The 18221-nt window shown below is 45.8% G+C and overlaps 1 protein-coding gene across 2 annotated transcripts in view; it reads left to right on the top strand.

Moving 5' to 3' along the window:
* pdzd2 (PDZ domain containing 2) overlaps nt 1-18221 on the top strand; it is a 631303-nt gene that overhangs the window by 219542 nt on the left and 393540 nt on the right. For both annotated transcript variants that reach the window (XM_078551140.1, XM_078551149.1), the window contains exons 2-3: nt 9211-9284; nt 9389-10089. In XM_078551140.1, coding sequence (XP_078407266.1) covers nt 9602-10089 — 488 coding nt within the window. In that variant the 5' untranslated portion in view covers nt 9211-9284; nt 9389-9601. The remainder of the gene's footprint in view (nt 1-9210; nt 9285-9388; nt 10090-18221) is intronic.

Below are 18221 nucleotides of genomic sequence, written 5' to 3'. Positions count from 1 at the left end.
TTACATCAGCCTGAGTGGTTCATGAGGAGATGGGTTCTCTCCTGCACCACGTGTTGCTCTTAGTCACACATGAGTAGTCTGGGTGCAACCTGCAGGAGATGCAGCTAGGCGCATGCTCAGAACTGCAACACATATCCTATTCATGGTGATGAGATGGTGGAAGGGGAGCCTCAAGGGCTCGTGGCCAAGAGCCATCTGGTGCCCTCAGAGCTGCACCTACTTGCGCCTCTTTGCCATGGGAGCTATGACCGTGTGTTTCTGAAAGTGATGGATGCAGAATGTGTCCAAGGGGGGGGTGGGGTTGGGAGCAGCCATTCAAATTTTTGTGATCGATCACCAGTAGAGTGGACAGGAGGCACTGGAGGCCTCAGATGGGCCACTGTGGTTGGGGTGCGGCGTGCGCGTAAAGAGTACATGAGCGATCAGCCCCAATAAATGGTCTTCTCCGTTCAGCAGGAGAAAAATGCGCATAATGTGTATGAATGTTCGCACACTGGAGGCCGCCAGTCCCAGCTCGTAATATTGACCCGTTTTGAGCAGGAGGCCCTGGAGCTTGAAAGGCACCATGTGCCCAGGTCGATAGATGTCGGTGAGGCTGAGGTGCAGCAGCCAGGTATTTGAGGTCCACAGTCCCATCCACTCTGTCTTCCCACCATCCAAAGCACTGATGGTTGCTGCAATCGTTAATGCAGCAACACTGCTCATTCACAGGCTGATACAGTCAGACGTGTGGGTCATACACAAAGGTCCCGCGGCCCTTCGAAGGTGCGTGTGCCAAGCACCTTCCAAAGTCGCCTTATCCCATTTCCGGCCACTATCCCCATGGCCTTGTATGCCATGGCATCAAAACTGCTCATCCAAATACTTATTACATGTCAGCAGGGTTTGTGCCTCCACCACCCTTTCAGCCAGTGTGTCCCACATTACTCTGTGCAAAGCTTCCTCATCACCTCATCTGTCAACCTCATGCCCTTAACCTTAAATAAATGGCACCAGGTTAGTCATCCCTCCGCCACGGGAAAATGTTGCTTTCTGTCCACCCGATCTATGCCCCTCATAACGTTATGAAGCTCAATAATGTCACCCCTCAATCTCCTGTGCTACACGGCAAATATCCGCAGTCTATGCTATGTGTCCTCATAACTCCAACTCTCCAGGCCAGCATGCATCCTGGTCAGCGACCTCTGCACACTCTCCACTGCAATCACATCCCTCCCATGAAGCACTGATCACAACTGAATGCAGAAGCGTAGCTGTGGCCTCGACAGCGTTTTCTGCACTTGCAACATGACATCCCTTTTCCTACATTCTATTCCTCGGCTAATAAAGGCAAGTATGGCATTTACCTTCTTAAACGCCTTACGTTCCTGTACCGCTACGTTAACGGGCCTGTCAACATGTCCAGCAAGATCCCTCTAATCATCCTTACTTTCCACAGTCCTACCATTCCTCGTGTATTCCCATACCTTGTTTGTCCTGCCCAAGTGCATCACCTCACACTTATCCACATAACATTCCATTTGTCATTCCTTAAGCCATCTGACCAGCCCGTCTGTATCCACCTGTAATGTTTGGGCCTCCTCCTGACTATTTGCCACCCCACCAATTTTCGTCTCCTTAGGTTCTAGAAGGTCGAGCGCATAATGAGCCTGGGGGAAAGGGATGAAGTGTGTCACTGTGTGCATACTAACTGATCCACTGTCCTTGTTGTTAATTTCAGCATCATGAGAGCCTGGCCACCAGGAGGAATTGCAGATGCCCCTCTCACACCTGAGGGGCCTGAACTGTCATCTGCATCACATCATTTCAGCGAGGCAGGCACCAGCGCAGAGACTAGCACATCAGTGGGAATTGTTACATCGGCTAATGTCCCGGGGCACAGTGGAGAGGGCACTTCACAGTCGCTGGAGGAGCTGGCAGAGACAGAGAGTACTGATGGCACCAGCAGCCGGAGGACTGCAGGGGACCAGGCACATGTTGAGTTGGTGCCTGATGATGTGCCTCTGGAGTCGTCCGCGACACAGCAGCTGCAGGAGATGTGGCTGGGTGTGCGGGACCATCTGGAAGTGATACATGAGGCTGTGCTTCACTTGGTGTCCGTGGTGGAGGAATCCACATGGAGCATGAGTGATGCCATGAGCCTCATGGCAGAGCATCATGCTTCCTCCATGGAGACAGTGGCGACTCTGCTGGAGAGGGGTTTCCAGCAGAACAACCAGCTTCTCCTGGGGATACATTCGGACCTGCAAGCCCTCACAGCGCCAGTGGCCACAGCTGGTCATTGGCAATGTGGGAGGTGGTCTGGACACCAAGTGTCGCTGCTCGGTGCCCATCCATCTACGGTGAGCAGGGAGGTCCGAAGCGACCTCACGTCGGCGCAGCAGCTGCCTGTTGTCGCTGCAAGCTCCTCTCAGGGCGCTCTGGATGAGGGCAGCAGCTCCTCCGCCCCTCTGCCAGTGACCATTACATCCGTTGAGGCTGCGATGACTGGGGAGGTGCCAGCTGTGGAACCGGCCACTCCCTCCCAGGCGGGGCCAGCACAGGTTCCACGGGCCAGAGGACGTCCGCCAAGGTCATCGAGGCCAACAGTACAGCAGAGTGAGCAGGCTGTCTCAGAAGCCACTCCGAGCGATGGGGTGGCACCCAGACATAGCACCTGCAAACGTAAGCATAAAGCACGTTAGGCACTCCACAGGTTTCTCACTGGTGCTTTTGTGTTGGCCCTAGATTAGGGAATTGTTATTTTTTGCAGTTGTAAAAACATTTGGGATTCATTTTGCTGGACCATATGATGGATCAAAATAAAATCCACATGTGTTACCATGGCTGAGGGTGGCTCCTTTGTGCTGCATTTGTATGTTTCACAGACATGCCATGAGTGTTTGAGTGGACATCAAGGTTTATGTGCAAAGCCCTTAGTTGCAGCTGATGAAGGGGCAGATGTAGCACTTAAGTGCCGCGTATGGATGTGCCAGGCAATGCTGGTCCTCCAGATCCATTTGTGCGGAGCTAGCTGAAGGCTCGTTGGATTTAAGTCTCCCGGGTGTCCTTGCCTCCTTGGTGTAGTACCAGGTCAGCGTTCAGCCCCTCATCATTGCCCTGTGCTTCCTCATCCTCCGAACCACTGCTGAACTCATCGTGTGCAGCCGCATCCAATGTCATCGTCGTCCACTGAATCCCCCCTTTCAAGTGCAAGATTGTGCAGAGCGCAGCTTGCAACCAAAATCACAGAGATCTAGGGGGTACTGGAGTGCGCCCCCTGAGCGGTCCAGGCATCAGAAGCGCATCTTGAGAAGACCGATGGCTCTCTCCACCACAGCCCTTGTGGAGGCGTGGCTCCTTTTATATCACTGCTCAGCTTCTGTTCTTGGATGGCGGAGAGGCGTCATGAGCCAGCTTCTGAGGGGATAGCCCTTATCACCCAGCAGCCAACCATCAAGTCGAGCCGGAGCACTGAAGATCCCCGGCACTTGAGAGTGTCTGAGGATGTAGGCGTCGTGGGAGCTGCCTGGGAACCTTGCACAGACTTGTAAGATCTGCAACCTGTGATCATACACTACCTGCACGTTCATCGAATGGAAGCCCTTCCTGTTGACAAAGGCACCGGGCTCACCTGCTGGCGCCTTGATGGCCACATGTGTGCTCTCTTTTGCACCCTGGAAGCCAGCAATGGCCGCGAAGCCTCTGGCTCACTGTGCCTGACTTGCCTGGTCGTAGCAGAAGTGGATGAAGGTCAATGCCCACCTGAACAGAGCATCTGTAACCTGCTTGACACAAGTGTGGACAGCTGATTGGGAGACACCGCAAAGATCACCCACCGAGCCCTGGAAGGAGCCAGAGGCATAGAAGTTGAGGGCAACTGTGACCTTCAGAGCCGCTGGCATGGAGTGTCCACCCACACAGTTAGGGGAGATCTCAGAGCCAATCAACTGGCAGACATAGTTGACTATCTCCCTTGACACTCAGAGCCTCCTTCGGCACTGCACCTCAGTCATACTGAGGTAGCTGCTTCTCCATCTGTATACCCTGGTAGCAGGATAGTGGTGTCTTCTGCGGCCCCTTCCACCTTGGACAACCTCTTGGCCCTGCGTCCCTTGAGCCTGCGTCTGGCCTCCCAAAGGTGGCTCCCCTGGAGGCTGATTGTCCACTCCTGACCTCCTCCTTATTCTATCCCTCCCTTCCTCCTCAGAGGAACTGCCTCCAATGGACATGTCAGAACCCATACCCAGGCTAAATGGAGGCCTCCGGAAAGCTGCAGGCCCAATAAAGATTCCTGACTGCAGAGTGCTGAGCAATAGGTTCAAAGTTCACAGAAAGCTGTTGGAATTCGTTCTGAACTGCTACAGATCACACAGGCAAGTTTAAAACATTTTCTGCAATAAATACTTCAGAGACCGGATTGACAACCCCACTGAGCCCTCTTATCCCGCCCATGGATGAGTTTTATTAAAAAGTCACTTACCCGCCCGCCCATTGCGCCCGTGCACCGAGCCGAAGATCACACGGGCACCTGAAAATCGGTTTAAGGGCCTTAAGTAGCCCATTAATTAATGGCGGGCACGCGTCGCACTTCATCGCGCGCCCACCCAATGAAATATCACAATGGTGTGCGGTGACGTGGGGACACTCGCCCAACGTCACCTCGCGTCATTTTACACACTGACGTGCGGGGCCCGCCCCTGCACATCACTCAGAAAATTTTGCCCTATGAGTCTATGAGAAATGAAAATACAAAATTCAACAAGAAATAGTAAATCTGCCAGTCGCATAAAGGGGAAAAATATGGGCCTACGTTAAGGCCCCAGTCGTGCTACACTCTGATGAAGGGGGGGGTCACTAACTCTCATGTCAAAACCATTGCTCCCAGACACCAACTAATACTTATCATATCACAATGTCTACTGCTGTGAAGAGAATGATGGGTATAGCTAAGTTCTGTAGTTACTAATGTCAATGTTAAGACCAGGTGACTACAGAGTGACCAGGAGAAAGATGCCATTCTTAAAGCTTGCACTGAGCTTTATTAGAACGGTATGGAGATCAAAGATAGAGAGGTCAGAGTGGGAATGGGAGGGGGAGTTATAGTGGCAAGTCACAGTGACACTTATGGACAGAACAGAAATGCTCAGAAAGCAGCTGAGTTTGATTTGTCTGTATTATCAGGAGTCAGATGCCAATACAGGTTCTCCCAGGTAGATCAGCAGAGATGTATAGTGTATACACTTCCTGGAGTGATCTGGAAAATGCCTGTCAAACAATCCTGGTGCTTACAAGTCAGTTTCTATACACTGATAGACTGGAAGCTTTACTGAAAATGGTACAAAAAGAGTATAAAATATGACTTGTGCATTCCAGTAGGGTGAAAGAGAAATTGGGTTACACTAACGGAAACACCAGCTACGACTTTATGAAGTCAAATTGAGTGCCCCTTTATTAAAAACACCTGTACCAGATAGCCTGAAGACAGCAAAACAATAAAAACCAGTTCAATGTGATCATTTATGGTAATAAAAATGCATCACAAATAGATAACGTTGAAGAACAGCACAGGAAAGTATAGAAATCATTATCAGCTTGTTAAGCATCACAGCAGAGATTCTTGGATGCATAAATTGCTTTCATATGGTGTTAGAGGTTAGGAATTTGTTTGTGTTCCCACATATAAGGCAATGGTATTCTTTTCATGGTAAACCAAATGAAAAGGAGTTTGGAAATTAAATCCATTGAATTTCATAAATGGCAATTAAAATGAAACCTACGGGATATTGATACAGTCATTAGTCTTCACTTTGCATCCTGTTTGCATTAGGGGATATTCTCCACTAATGAGGCAGCCAGTATCTTTCCTGTAACGTGCTGCACACATTTCCATGCTTCAGGTTTACATAAATTATGAGCTAATTCAGTCATCTGAGTGTCAAATAGCTTGGAGTTCCCTCAATTGTAAACTCCACTATTAGCTTTTACTTAAAATTAATTACTCTTCCTTTCAGAATTTTCTTGCTCCTGGATAAGACCATAAGACATAGGAGCAGAAATTAGGCCATTCGGCCCATCGAGTCTGCTCCGCCATTCAATCATGGCTGATAAGTTTCTCAACCCCATTCTCCCGCCTTCTCCCCGTAACCTGTGATCCCCTTACCAATCAAGAACCCATCTATCTCGGTCTTAAATACACTCAATGACCTGGCCTCCACAGCCTTCTGTGGCAATGAATTCCATATATTCACCACTCTCTGGCTAAAGAAGTTTCTCCTCATCTCTGTTCTAAGGGATTCTGTGCTCACAGGGGGAAAATTGCTTAAATTTTGATGTGCAAATGAACAATCCATTTCAATCTTCCACTGACTCCAAGTCAGTTCTACGGGGATGCCAACTTGCTGCATTGAATACAGTGACTTGCCTTTTTCAGTGAAATATCATTGTCCAGATCGCCACACTAAGCACTTCCCTTTGTATTCTTGAACCAGTTTCTATAAATTGAAGTGGTGCGGGATGAACACTCTTGCTTTCCTTCTGACTCCTAGTATATATTGCCTTCCCCAAATATTTTTTTAATTCATTCATGGGATGTGGGCTTCGCTGGCTGGGCCAGCATTTATTGCCCATCCCTAGGTTGTTCTTGAGAATGTGGTGGTGAGCTGTCTTCTTGAACCATGTGGTGTAGGTACACCCACAGTGCTGTTAGGAAGGGAGTTCCAGAATTTTGACCCAGTGACAGTGAAGGAACTGCAATATATTTCCAGGTCAGGATGGTGAGTTACTTGGAGGGGAACATCTAGGTGGTGGTTTTCCCATCTATCTGCTGCCCTTGTCCTTCTAGATGGTAGAGGTCATGGGTTTGGAAGGTGCTGTCGAAGGAGCTTTGGAGAATTCCTGCAGTGCATCTTGTAGATGGTACACACTGCTGCTACTGTGCGTCGGTGGCGGAGGGAGTGAATATTTGTGGATGTGGTGCCAATGTCCTGACAGATGTTGAATAAATGTGTGTGGGGACTCAGGGGCAGCCATGCACTGTCATCTTTGGTATAGCACATTAGTCCACTGACTGAAAAACAGAAAATGCTGGAAAAACTCAGCAGGTCTGGCATCATCTGTGGAGAGAGAAACAGAGTTAATGTTTCGAGTCCATATGACTCTTCTACAGAGCTAAAGAGAAGTAGAAATGTGATGGATTTTATACAGTTTAAGAGGGGGTAGAGCAGGTGGAACAAGACAGAAGGTCAGGGATAGGTGATAGCTAAGGAGAGATTTACAAAGATATCATGGATCCAAGACAAAGGGAATGTTAATGATAGTGGTAGAGAGTAAAGAAGGTGTTGATAGTGGCATAAAGAGAAGATAGCAGAATGTGTTAATAGCAGAACAAGGGTCAGCACTCTGTGAAAGCAAGACATAAAAACAAGTGACAGATGGCCCTGTAGAGGGAGGGGTTTGGGGAAAAAGGATAAAAAAATGAACAAATAAATAAGAGAATAAAATAATTTTAAAAAATAAATAAATAAAAATAAAGTCTAATGACTTATTTGGCCGTCAAAAGGATAGTTTTTTTCAAAATTAATTTACAGCTGGGATTCTTCTGGAGATTGGACTATAGAAATGATGCACCTATGACAGAGGGACTCTTGAACAGCACATAAAGAGGAAATTATAGTGTAACTGACTTAATTAATTATGCCACTCCTTGTTTTCCTGGGGCTTTATTGCCACTCCACCATTAATCAACACTGAAAATAGTTATAAGATATTTATCGTAGCCCCTCTTGCAGTTGAAATCAATGGTGATTGCCATTTTCCTGCATTTAAGCCAATTTCCAGCTACTACCACATGTATGTAAAAATCATGTTGTAAGTGACCTGACAGTGGTGTGACACTGACATTATAATACAGTCACTGAATCAGAGTTTTACTTTTAAATGACACAGTTTGGAGCTTCTAAAGATTTATACAATACTATTCGCAACTTTAGGATGTCCCAAAGTGATTTACAGCCAATGAAATGCCTTTGAAATGTAGTCACTGTCGTGATATAGGAAATGCAGCAGCCAATTTGTACACAGCAAACTCCCCACAGCACTATGTGATAATGACCAGATCTTCTGTTGTAGTGACATTCGTTGAAGGATAAATATTGTTTGAGAGGGCAGTCAGGGCATTATCTTACTATTTTATGGGATAAAGCAACAAGAGCAGCACAGCCTCAATGCTGCACTGGAGTGTCAGCCTAGATTTTCTGCTCACGGCCAGAATTTTCACGCGGTGGGGGGGGAGCGTGGGGGGCTTGGCTCGCCGACGCATGAAATGATGCGCGGTGACGTCGGGTGTGCGGCCCGACGTCACCGCGCATCATTCAGATCTTTCGCACACCGGAGGCGGCTGCGCCCTCGCCGAACTGTCAAAGGCCTGTTAAGGCCATTAAAAAAACAATTAAAGTAATTATCAACACTGCCCGTCCGACTTTAAGGTTGGCGGACAAGCGAAGAGCCCGAGCGGCTTTTGCATTTTTCAGGAAGCCTCATCCATGGGTGGGATGAGGTCTCCTGAAGGTTTTATTAAATTAATAAATATTTTTTTCACAATTCGTAAACATGTCCCAGCTCATGTGACAGTGACACTGTCACATGAGGGGACATGTTTAAATAATTTTTATCTATCTTTATTTAAATATTTCAATATGAACTTAATCTCCCTGAGGCAGCTCCGTTCCTCAGGGAGATTGCTGCGTTCTTTCGCGCACATGTGTGAAAGAGCGCAGGCCCCGACTCTCCCTCCTATCCCCACCCACAGGTAGCACTCAAGGCTACCGGCCATGCATCACGCTGGCCGGGCCTCAATTTGCCCATCCACGTAAAATGGTGGCACGCAGCCAATCGCGGGCGGTGATCGGCTCCGCCTCCGCCCCCAACTGTCCCACCCAAGAGCAGAAAATTCTGCCCCAGGTGGGATTTGAACCCGCAACTTTCTGATCCCAATGTGAGATTACCTAGGTGAGCTCCTTTTGAAAGTAGATATTACATTAGTCGTTCTTCAGTTCGGGACTCTTAGCTGCATAGAGAAAAAAATGGTTGTCAAAAGTAATAAAGTGTATTATTCTTTCTGATGAAGGAATTGTTATTATTGCCAAAATAATTCTTAAATTATTTTCTTGAATTATGTCTACTGTTCTGAACTGTTCCCTTAATGGTGCTTTTCTTTCGTTTTCTTTGAAGACGACCTTGACAAAGCTAAGGATGACCAGCCTTTTTCTTCCATGATGTTCCAAATCGCATCCTGCACAACATCAGTGAGTGTATTTTATCAGTCCAGGTTTAAGAGCTACCTCTCTCTGCACGTGTTTTCTGCAACACCAACATATTCATTCTGTTGTCCAATGTTTTTTTTTACCAGCATCAAGAAAGAACGCCAAGACACACCGAAAAAGATTTCTTGCTCATCCTTGATGACATTTAAGCCTAAGGCATGATTTGTTAACTTAAACTTAAAGTGAGAGAGGCTCAAGAGACCATCTACAGTTATCTGAAGATTTGTGATCCGTGTATCAGCAACATGTTTACCATTGGCTGGGATTTTAGATAATGTGGAAATGCTGGGGGACCTACAATGCCAATAACTGCAGAAAGTGCTAAGCTCTATCTCCCTCTTCTAGAACGCTGGCTCCATATCATGCTGAGGGAAGAACAGCAAACTCCAGGATTTCAGCTGTGCCATTCAGCCATTCAGATGCTATGTGAATACATACATTTGAATTTTGGAGTGGGAGCAAGTGCTGTACAACCTGACCAAAAGGAAAGAGAAGATTTTGAGATTTGTACAGCTCACTTGATCAGAGCAGAGGGAGACAAAGATAATCTTGGAATACGTTTTGGGAATGTCCCAATCTATTGGGATTCTCCAAGTGACCAAGAGAGCAGGAAAATCAGAAAGAAAAAGAGATGTAGCAAAGGCCCTGTGTTGGATGTTGGATATATCTGGGTGACAGAAGTCGAGAAGCACAGTCCTGCTGCAAAGTGTGAGAAAATTAAAATCCGAGATGAAGTGTTGTTGTTGAATGGACAGTTGATGGTTGGTGTTGATGTTGCAGGTGCCAGGTAAGCACTGTATATCCTAGAAATATGGATTAGGAGATCTTTGAACTATATCTGCCCATTCAGTTATATAACATTTGGGGATTAAGCTGATTTAAAATCACCTTTAAGTTTTTAGTATAAACATACAGAATATAAAGAGAAGAGAGCAACAATGAAGAGAAATTAATGTAAGTATTAATGTAATTATAGAGTCATAGAGGTCTACAGCACAGAAAAAGGCCTTTCGGCCCATCAAGTCTGCACCAGTCAAACAAGTACCTAACTATTCTAGTCCCATTTTCCACCACTAGGCCCATAGCCTTATATGCCATGGCATCGCAAGAGCACATCCAAATACTTCTTAAATGTTCTGAGGGTTTCTGCCTCTACCACCCTTTCAGGCAGTGAGTTCCAGATTCCCACCATCCTCTGGGTGAAAAAATTCTTCCTCACATTCCCTCTAAACTTCCTTCACCTTACCTTAAATCTATGCCCCCTGGTTATTGATCCCTTCACCAAGGGGAAAAGTTCCTTCCTGTCTACCCTATCCATGCCCCTCATAATTTTATACACCTCAATCATGTCCCCCCTCAATCTCCTCTGCTCCAGGGAAAATAACCCCAGTCCAACCAATCTCTCCTCATAAGTAAAACTCTCCAGCCCAGGCAACATCCTGGTAAATCTCCTCTGCACTCTCTCTAGTGCAATCACATCCTTCCTATAATGCGGATTCCAGAACTGCACATAATACTCTAGCTGTGGCCTAACCAGCGTTTTATACAGTTCCAGCATAATCTCCCTACTCTTATATTCTGTGCTTTGGCTAATAAAGGCAAGTATCCCATATGCCTTCTTAACCACCTTATCTACCTGTCCCGCTACCTTAGGGGACCAGTGGACATGCAAACCAAGGTCCCTCTGATCCTCGGTACTTCCCAGGATCCTACCATTCAACGTGTACTCCAGTGCCTTGTTTGTCCTGCCCAAGTGCATCAGCTCACACTTATCCAGATTAAATTCCATTTGCCACTGATCAGCGCATCTGACCAGCCCATCTCCTGTAATTTAAGGCTATCCTCCTCACTATTTACCACCCCACCAATTTTCGTGTCACCTGTGAACTTACTGATCAACCATCCTACATTCAAGTCTAAATCGTTTATATATACCACAAACAGAAAGGAACCCAACACCGATCCCTGTGGAACCCCACTGGACACAGTCTTCCAGTCACAAAAACACCTCTCGACCATCACCCTCTACTTCCTGCCACTCAGCCAATTCTGGATCCAATTTGCCAAATTGCCTTGAATCCCATGGGCTCTTACCTATGTTATATCAGTCTCCCATGCGGGACCTTATCAAAAGCATTAGTTTCTCTTAATTATATATAGGTATCCTACAACCATATTGAACCTTTTCAAAAGATAGTAATTCACATGTTATCTATGGTGTGTGATTTGAGCCTGAGCAATAGAGTGGTTCTCACATTTCTGCCGCATGTGTGGGTCTGGGGTGTCGATTATGAAGAAAGGGACATGTGTGAAAACATTATTTTGCATCTAGTTAGAAAAGGAGTCAAAAATATCTTTCAACATCTAATTTGCTCTCTTTGTTTAAAACTAAATTTCCTATACTTTGGATTTCAGCCATTTGTCTTTATGACTTCTGTGGTGTGTTTAAAAGTTATGTTTTTCTAATATTAATTGTTTTTTACTTCTCAATAATGCACATAATGATTAAAGTAATTCTTTATTGCTTATCATAGTAATATTTTACCAGATACTTTTGTTTACAAACTAATAAAAGTCCCAAGTTGAATATTTTTGAAGAGATAAAGAAAAGTCAGAGTGGTTCTAATGTGCAACTTAAGGTACCACATGGGGCAGAATCTTTTGGTTGACGTGTCAAATGATGCACGGTAATGTTGGGTGTGTGTCCCTACGTCACCGCGCGTCATTCCAAGCTTTAGTTCGGTAGGCGCACACCAGAGTCAGCTTTGCGCCCGCCGAACTGCCAAAGGCCTGTTAAGCCATGAAGAAACTAATTGAAGTGATTGTCTGGGCTGCCAGTCCAACCTTAAGGTTGGCGGGCAGGCGAAGAGCCCAGGCGGCCTTCGCATTTTTCATGAAACCTCATCCACGGGTGGGATGAGGTTTCATGAAGTGTTTATTCATTTAATAAAATTTTCTTGAAAACTCATGAACATGTCCCAGCTCATGTGACACTGTCACATCAGGGGACTTGTCTGAATAATTTTATTTTTCTTTTTTTGCAACCTTTATAACTGAACTTAATCTCCCCGAGGCAGCTCCGTCCCTCAGGGAGATTTCTGCGTTCTTTCGTGCGCATGTGCGAAAGAGTCCAGGCCCCGACTCTCCCTCCTCCCCCCGCCCGCACAGGTAGCACTCAGTGTATCCAGGTGTGCATCACTCTGGGTGGGCCTCAATTGGCCCGCCCACACAAAATGGCGGCGCACAGCTTATCGTGAGCAGCGATCGGCTTCGCGCCCGCTCCCGACCGACCCACCCGACGGGGAGAAAATTCTCCCCATGGAGTAATTTGAGGCAAATGGCGGAGATGTTTTAAGCAGATGTTAGGAAAACACTTGTGTGAAAAAGGGACTAGAAAGATATGTTAATAGGGTTAGATGAAGTAAGTTGAGATGCAGCTTGATGTTGTGCATTTATGAACCCCCACCTCTAAGAGAGCTCACTCTTCCCCAGTCCAGAGGGAGCTTTAGATTCTCTTTAACAATCATTCTTCACTCAGAACAAGGGGGTTATTAAAGGGAATGCTGCAAATTATCCAAACAATTTCTTATGAATATATACATTTTAAATTTAAATTGTCTTTTGAGACAGACTTTTTCATAAGTGTAGCATAACCTTAATGCAGTGATTGCTGTATAAAGCTTCTTTCGGAAGAAGTGTTATTCACTGTGTGCTCAGGAACACCTCAACCCAGGACAAATTATAAATTACTGCCTCAAGGATATTAAACAGAAAAGGGTCCATTTTGCTCCTGTATGGCATTGCATATAAACTTTCTTCATCACTTTTCTGATGTCCGCACCTGACGCAGGGCAAAGCAAAGTAAATTTCATGCAAGTAAATATCAGACGGCTGTGCACACAGATTTTCTGCAATAGGTTTCATCTACATGCTGCCTCTTGGTAACACATGGCTGGATTTTCATGCCTTCATCCATGTTGAAATGAAGGCAGAGCGGATTTAAAATTGGCAGATGGGACATAATTCTGGATTTCCTGCACCCATTCGCGTCATGTGGCATTTTTATGGCCCCAGGGTAAAGGTGTGGGTAGCAAGCCCACGTGCAGCAATCCCACCCTTGCCTACTCCATTGTGGGGTTGGGCATTTTAGACCCCCGCTATTTCCATGGAGTCAGGCCCGTTTTGTTAGGGGACATGTTTCGCAGCAGCCTAGAGGAAGAGTGCACCATGGGGGAAGCCTAGTTTAGAGCAGGGAACCTTTGACAGGTAAGTTCAAAAGGTGTTGACAACTTCACATGTCATAATCTAATGCTGTATATTGAGTTAAATACGTGACTAATGATAGGGCTTTGTTCTTAAAAGATAAATGACCATTACATTGACTAGAGTTGCGGAAGTGCTCAGATGCATTAGAATATGTTATCATGGATGAAGTGCTCTTCTGTTTCCCACAGCTTTGAAATTAAGGCTGGATTTTACATTTTCCTGCCAGTGGGTTTGAAGGTGGAGTCGCTTGTTACATCCAGTGGGCAGCCTGCCTACCACTTAAACACCTGCCATTGCCCCACTGCAATTGTACCAGTGGTGGGGTGGCATTGGGCAGCCCATCTGCTAGTGAGGCCCTTAAGTGGGCAATTAAATCCCAGCAGCAGGAGAGGCCATGCCATGCGGCCAACCCAGCAAGTTCCCCTGTGCATGCTAACGGCGGATGGGTAAGTCCTTCATTAACAGGTTGCCTGGGCCCATAAAATGGCACCTCCCCACCCCACCAATATTTTACCCACCACCCCATCCTCCTCGTTGGGGTCTGCCAGCCTGACACCTAGTGAGACCCTCAAATACTTATCCAAATTCTGGACCCAGCACCGTCTTGAGGTGGAACTTCCTGTTAAAGGGGGCAGAAATCCTGCCTCCAGCCTATTAATAGCCAACTGGCTGTTAAATGGCTGCAGGACAGTAGGTGAGCCCCTCAGCAGCCTCGCCCCAACAACTCACCATACCAGCCACAACATTTTAGCCAAGGTGCAAGGAACTTTTCTCAAGGGGGGTTTGGATATCTTTGTGTTTGACAGTTTCATAAACTCCTAAAAGGATTAAAGTTCTTGGATTAAAGGGCTTACCTCCCGGGGTTGAGAGCAGTCGGACCTGCATGGGAGCACCCTTCCTTAGCTCCGTGGTGGATTTGAAAAAAGTGTGAGAGCGACATCACAGGAAAGTCATGAGTTGATTGTTTCTTGAGTAGCTGCTGATAGGGTCTATGTTTCAACCCCAGTAATTTTGAAAAACGTAAATTTGTAAACTAGCACAAGGAAAGTAGCATTTATAGGCACAGGAGAGGGAGTTGATATGTGATTAAGGGCGAAGAATTTCTACTCTCTACTCAACTCCAGTGCTTGGATGAGTTCAAGAAGGCAGCTCACCACCACCTTCTCAAAGGCAATTAGGGATGGGCAATAAATGCTGGCCCAGCCAACGAAGCCCACATCCCATGAATGAATAAAAAAAAAAGGTTAAAGTAAATTAAAGTAAAAGTAACTAAAGTTAAAGTAAATAAAGTGATTTAAAAGTTTAAAGTTAAGGAATGGCAGGACAGCTCAGCCAAGCGGAATGCCCGTCCTGTGGCATGTGGGGAGTTGTGGACACTTCTCGTGACCCAGACGAGCCCATGTCCAGGAAGTGTCACCGGCTGCACAAGCTTGACCTCTGTGTTTCAGAGCTTGAGCAGCAGCTGGAGTCACTGAGGTGCATCTGTGAGGCAGAGAACTTTGTGGATAGCATATTCAGAGAGGTGGTCACATCGCAAGTTAGGGGCAAGCAGGCAGATAGGGAATGGGTGACCTCCAGGCAGTCCAAGAGAAACAGGCAGGTAGTGCAGGAGTCCTCAGAGGTCCTGCTCACTAATCGATTTTCCATTCCAGATATTGGTGAAGGTGATGGATTTTTTTACTTATTCATTCATTCATTCATGGGATGTGGGCTTCGCTGGCTGGGCCAGCATTTTGCCATCCCTAGTTGCCCTTGAGAAGGTGGTGGTGAGCTGCCTTCTTGAACCACTGCAGTCCATGTTGGGTAGGTACACCCACAGTGCTGTTCGGTTGGGAGCTAGAACATAAGAAATGGGAACAGGAGTACACCATTCAGCTCCTCGAGCCTGCTCCGCCATTCAAAAATATCATGGCTGATCGTGTTGATTTCCACATTCCCATCTAACCTTGATTACCTTTGATTCCCTTTCCCAACAAGAATATATTTACCTCTGCCCTAAAAATATTCAATGACCCCCACCTCCACCACCTTCTGAGGCAGAGAATTCCAAAGTCGCGCAACCCTCTGAGAGAAAAAAATTCTCCTCATCTCTGTCCTAAAAGGGCGACCCCTGATTTTAAAACAATGCCCCCTAGTTCTGGACGCACCCACAAGAGGAGACATCCTTTTGATGTCCACCTTGCCAAGGCCGTTCAGGATCTTGTATACTTCAATCAAATCACCCCTCACTCTTCTAAACTCCAGTGGAAACAAGCCCAGCCTGTTCAACCTTTCCTCATTAGACCTGTTCATTCCAGGTATAAATCTAGTAAACCTCCTTTGAACTGCCTCCAATGCATTTACATCCTTCCTTAAATAAATTCTAGGATTTTGACCCAGCGATAGTGAAGGAATGGCGATATATTTCCAAGGCAGGAAGGATATAGAGAAACAAATCTGCAAGGAAATTACAGAGCGGTGTATACATCATAGAGTAGTTATAATGGGAGAGTTTAATTAGCCATATATAGACTGGGGTAATGGTAGTATAAGGGGCAGTGAGGGACAAGTGTTCCTAGATTGTGTTCAGGAGAATTTCCCACAGCAGTATGTGTCCAGTCCAACAAGAAAGAGGCCACTGGTTCTTTGGAATGAGGTGGGCCAAGTAGATCAAGTGACAGAGGGGGAACATTTAGTGGACAGTGATCATTGTATCATAAGGTTTAGGATTTCGGTGGAAAATCCAGAGTAAGAATAATCAACTGGCGGAGAGTGGACTTCAATGGGGCAAGAACGGAGCTGGGCAGGATAAACTGGAACCAAAGTATGGCATGATAAACAGTAGCTGAACAATGGGCTCCCTTCAAAGAGGAGATGGTTTGGGCACAGTCAAGGTATGATCCCTCAGAAGGGAAGGATAGGACAAACAAATCCAGAGTTCCCTGGATGACAAAGGAGATAGAAATTAAATTAACGAAAAGTGTGGTATCAGGTAGCAATTACAATTGAGAACCAAGCTGAATACAGAAGGTTCAGAAGGGATATGAAAAAGCAAATACGAGAAGCAAAGAGAGATTATGAAAAAAGACTGGCAGCTAACATAAAAGAAAATCCCAAAGTGTTCTATAAGCACATCAATAGTAAAAGGGTGGTAAAAGGAGGTGGAAGGTCGATTAGGGACCAAAAAGGGGATTTACACATAGAGGCAAGAGTCATGGCCGGGTGTTAAATGAATACTTTGCATCTGTCTTTACCTATGAGGCAGGTGCTGCCCAGGCCATGGAGACAGAGGAGGAAACACAGTCACTAGAAGGGCTTAAAATTGATAAGGAGGAGGTATTGGATAAGCTGTCGGTACTTAAAGTTGGAACTTATAAGGCACCTGGACCGGATGAGTTGCATCCAAGAATATTGAAGGAAGTGAGAATGGAAATTGCAGAGGCACTGGCCATAATCTTTCAATGTTCCCTGGATTTGGGGAAGTGCTGGAGGGCTGGAGAATTGCAAACATTACGCCCTTGTTCGAAAAAGGTTGTAAAGGTCCACCCTGCAATTACAGACCAGTCAATTTAACTTCGGTGCTGGGGAATCTTCTAGAAACAATTATTTGGGATAGAATTACTAGTCACATGGAAAAATGTGGATTGATTCAGAAGAGTCAGCATGAATTTGTTAATGGAAAATCGTGTCTAATTAATTTGCTGGAATTTTTTGAAGAGGTAACAGAGATGGTTGATGAGGGCAAGGCTGTTGATGTAATGTATATGGACTTCCAAAAGGCGTTTGATACAGTGCCACACAACAGACTTGTGAGAAAAGTTATCGGTCGTGGAATAAAAGGGACAGTAGCAATGTGGATACAAAATTGGCTGAGGGATAGGAAACAGAGAGTAATGGTCAATGGGTATTTTTGGGGTTGGAAGAAGGTTTGTATTGGAGTTCCCCAGGCATTGGGACCGTTTGATCTTCCTGATATATATAAATGATCTAGATCTTGGTGTGCAATTTCAAAATTTGCAGATGACACAAAACTTGGGAGAATTGTATTCTATGAGGAGGACAGTGTAGAACTTCAAAAGGACATTGATACATAGGTGGAGTGGGCAGATAGGTGGCAGATGAAGTTCAATGCAGAGAAATGTGAGGTGATACACTTGATACAATGAACATGGAGAGACAGTATAAAATAAAGGGTACCATTCTAAAGGGTGTGCAGGAGCAGAAAAACCTGGGTGTATATGTACATAAGTCATTAAAGGTGGCAGGACAGGTAGAGCGAGCTGTTTCTAAAGCATACAGTATTCTAAGCTTCATTAATAAGAGCATAGAGTACAAGAGCAGGCAGGTTATGATGATCTTATATAGGACACTGGTTAGACCTCAGCTGGAGTATTGTGTATAATTCTGGGCACCACACTGTAGGAAGGATGTGAACACATCGGAGAGAATGCAGAAGAGGTTTACGAGAATGGTTCCAGGAATGAGACACTTCAGTTATGAGGAAAGAATGGAGAAATTGGGACTGTTTTCCTTGGTGAGGAGAAGGTGAAGAGGAGACTTGATAGAAGTTTTCAAAATCATGAGGGGTCTGGTCAGAGTAGCTAGGGAGAAAGTGTTCCTGCTCATAAACGGATTGAGAACCAGAGGGCACAGTTTTAAAGTGTTTTGCAAAAG

The sequence above is a fragment of the Cetorhinus maximus genome, chromosome 1 (assembly GCF_964194155.1).
Source record: "Cetorhinus maximus chromosome 1, sCetMax3.hap1.1, whole genome shotgun sequence".
Classification (NCBI taxonomy): domain Eukaryota; kingdom Metazoa; phylum Chordata; class Chondrichthyes; order Lamniformes; family Cetorhinidae; genus Cetorhinus; species Cetorhinus maximus.
The sequence above is the reverse complement of the archived record's forward strand: the minus strand, read 5'-3'. Positions and strand labels throughout refer to the sequence as shown.